The sequence below is a fragment of the Muntiacus reevesi genome, chromosome 9 (assembly GCF_963930625.1).
Source record: "Muntiacus reevesi chromosome 9, mMunRee1.1, whole genome shotgun sequence".
Classification (NCBI taxonomy): Eukaryota; Metazoa; Chordata; class Mammalia; order Artiodactyla; family Cervidae; genus Muntiacus; species Muntiacus reevesi.
In genome coordinates, this window is record NC_089257.1 from 11,452,955 (window position 1) to 11,456,204 (window position 3,250).

The 3,250-nt window shown below is 33.3% G+C and overlaps 1 protein-coding gene across 1 annotated transcript; it reads right to left on the reverse strand.

Annotated features, from left to right (window-relative positions):
- Positions 1–1,194: 1,194 nt before the first annotated feature.
- Positions 1,195–2,130, reverse strand: LOC136175611 (olfactory receptor 4P4-like). The gene has a single exon (XM_065945862.1). It carries the CDS (start codon positions 2,128–2,130, stop codon positions 1,195–1,197), a length of 936 nt encoding a protein of 311 aa, XP_065801934.1.
- Positions 2,131–3,250: the final 1,120 nt, after the last annotated feature.

A 3,250-nucleotide genomic window follows, 5' to 3' on the forward strand; every position in this document is an offset into this window, starting at 1 on the left:
TGACTCATATGAAAAGACCCTGATGCTGGGAAATATTGAGGGCAGGAGAAGGGGGTGAGAGAGGATGAGATGGTTAGATGGCATCACTGACTCAATGGACATGAGTTTGGGTAAACCCTGGGAGTTGGTGATGGACAGGGAGGCCTGGCGTGCTGCGGTTCATGGGGTCACAAAGAGTCAGACACACCTGAGCAACTGAACTGAACTGAATGAATTTAAGTTTCTTGTAGTGTTGAATAGTATTCCATTGTCTGGAAGTACCACATTTTATCTATCCACCTACAGAAGAACATCCTAGTTATCTACAAGATTTAACAATTAGCAATAAAGTTGCTATTAATACCCATGTGCTACAAAAATGCACTCACTTGTTTCTTTCTTTGACTTTAATCGCATATTATTTGCCTTTAGCTAGCTTTTTTCCCTCTCATTGTTGCATGACAGATCTTTGAGTACCAACCCAATCATGAGCCAATTATCATTTTAGGCAGTTAAGGGTTTGTTAACACCTACATTTTATTATTAATCACTTCTGTAAGTTTTATGGGAAATGCTTTATATTCTGATCTATAGGTGGAAAACATTGATTGTGGTTTTAATCTTCCTGAATTATTGATTCTTAATTTGTCTTTACTAGTTTTTACTATTTTTTAATGTGAAGTCAGGTGACCATCTGGAAGTGAGTTAAAAGAGTCTACTATACTGATCTTTTGTTAATTACTGATTTCTGAATGCTACTAAAATATGCATGTGAATATTCTTTCACAAATCTAAGGATATTATTTTATCTCATATTTCAGCTTTTCTACTGCCATATAACATGAGCCACCGTATGGTCTGGCCCATAAGCCCAGAGTTTTTAAAATAATTATAATTTGAAATATTTTTATCTTAATATTCAAAGGTCAATATAGAATTGTCTTTTTTGTTTTGAACCAGTTTTTTTGTTTTTATTTCCTTGCAGGTAACCATGTCTACCCCACCATAATACTCCAAAAAAATTGATCAACCTTCCAGGTATTTTGGTATGCACAAATTAGTAATGGTTTTGATTTTAAGTTTCTAAATTTCTGTTCTCAATAATTCCATTCAAATGATGCTAGAATATAAAATCTATGAGATAGTCTCTTTTTTTTTTAATTTACATCAGTCTCTTTTCTTTTATAAAATTGCTTACATACAAGCTTCTTCACACTAATTGTATGCTTTCTTTGAAAGTAACCTTTGACACCAAACTTTCCTCATGGCGTTTTTCATCTCAGTATTTCTCAGTGTATAGATTAAAGGATTGAACACAGGCGTGATGACAGTGTAAAATAGTGCAAGTACCTTGTCCTCAGGGTAAGTAGTAGGAGGTCTAAGGTAACCAAAGATCGAAGGTCCAAAAAATAAGAGGACTACTGTGATATGATACCCACAGGTGGAGAGGGCTTTGCGTCTTCCCTCAGCTGAGTGATTTCTTAAAGTGAATAGTATGATGACATAAGAAACAAATAGGACAACAAAAGTAACTAAGGAAACCATTCCTGAATTGGCAACCAGAAGGACACCAGTGATGTAGGTATCAGCACAAGCAAGTTTAAGCATAGGGAAGATATCACAAAAATAGTGACCAATTTCATTAGAACCACAAAAAGGCAACTGGATTATCATAAATAATTGAGGATAAGAATGGACAGCCCCACCAGCCCAAGTAGCCAAGACTAGAAGATTGCATTTTGTCCTGTTCATGATGATCATATAGTGGAGAGGTTTACAAATGGCAATGTAGCGATCAAAAGCCATGGCAGTAAGAATGAAGACCTCGATACTGCCAAAAAAATGCATTGCAAAAATCTGGAACATGCAATTATCGTAAGAAATGGTTTTTTTTCCCCCTAGCAGATCACCAATTAGTTTGGGTGTAACACTAGAGGTATAGCAAATGTCTATGAATGATAAGTGACTGAGGAAATAGTACATTGGTTGGTTAAAAAGAGGACTGCCTGGAATGGACACAAGGATCAGAAGATTCCCTACCAACAGGATCACATAGCAGAATAAAAAGAGCACAGAGCAAAATGTTTGTATGTTCTGGTCATGAGAAAGTCCCAGAAGGATGAACTCTGAGATGTTTCTCTGGTGTTCCATATATCTGAGTCTGGTATGTATTATATACAAATGAATTAGGTATCTGAAACAAACAAACACACATAAATTTGTTGAAAATTAACAATATGAACACAAAATTATAGGCTTTACTAAAAACTAGTTTGATATGAATATAATATTCTCAACTTATTGAATTAAGCTGCTTTATTTTTTAATTGCTTTTTATTTTATAAATCTACTGTGGTACACTTTTGTAATAATTATTTTACTGAATTTTATTTTTCAGCAATGATTTTAAACATTTAAATAATATTTTGAAAATCGAAACATATTTGACTGTCAATTATATTATCTAGCTAACAAAGATTTTTAATTGACCAAAGTAAAAACATGCTTTTCCACATATTTTAAATATATATATATATAAAATACATAAAATTGACCTTCCTTTTTCTAATATATTTGTCCAAATTCTCTGAATTATCTGGGAGTGAATCACCAGGAAATGCAAATGTATTTAAGCATCCCAACCTAAACTGGAAAATTCTTACAGAGTGTGCTCTTTATGGCTTGTATGTGAAAATATTGCCAATGAATCATGCTAAACCAGAGTGATTGCTATAATATTAGAAAGTAAAGAATGTTTGAGAGCTACTCAGCAAAAGAAAGAATGCATTTAATGATAGAAATTGTGAAAAAATAGGAAATACATTTATCCTATTTATAATTCAAGTGAAAGGCAATTAAAAAATAATTATAGTCATTGAAGTTAGTGATGGCAATCATTAAAGCATAGATGAAATAAAATGCCCACATATTTTTTAATTTAGCATATGCCATGACTTTTGCTAGAAATTGCATATGTTTTATTTACAATCTAAAGAACTGGTGTAAATCAAAAGAGATAATACAGAAGACAACTTTAAACAAACTTTGTGGTCAGATACACGTGGTTGTATTTGAGGCAATGATATTAATAAATTAATTAATCAATAGTTATACATGTTATGTAACTAACACGCAATGTTAAAGATATTGCAGAAGAAATGAAGTTGCTCAGTCATGTCCGACTATTTGCAACCCCATGAACTGTAGCCTACCAGGCTGCTCCATCCATGGGATTTTCCAGGCAAGAGTACTGGAGTGGGTGAGCAAATCG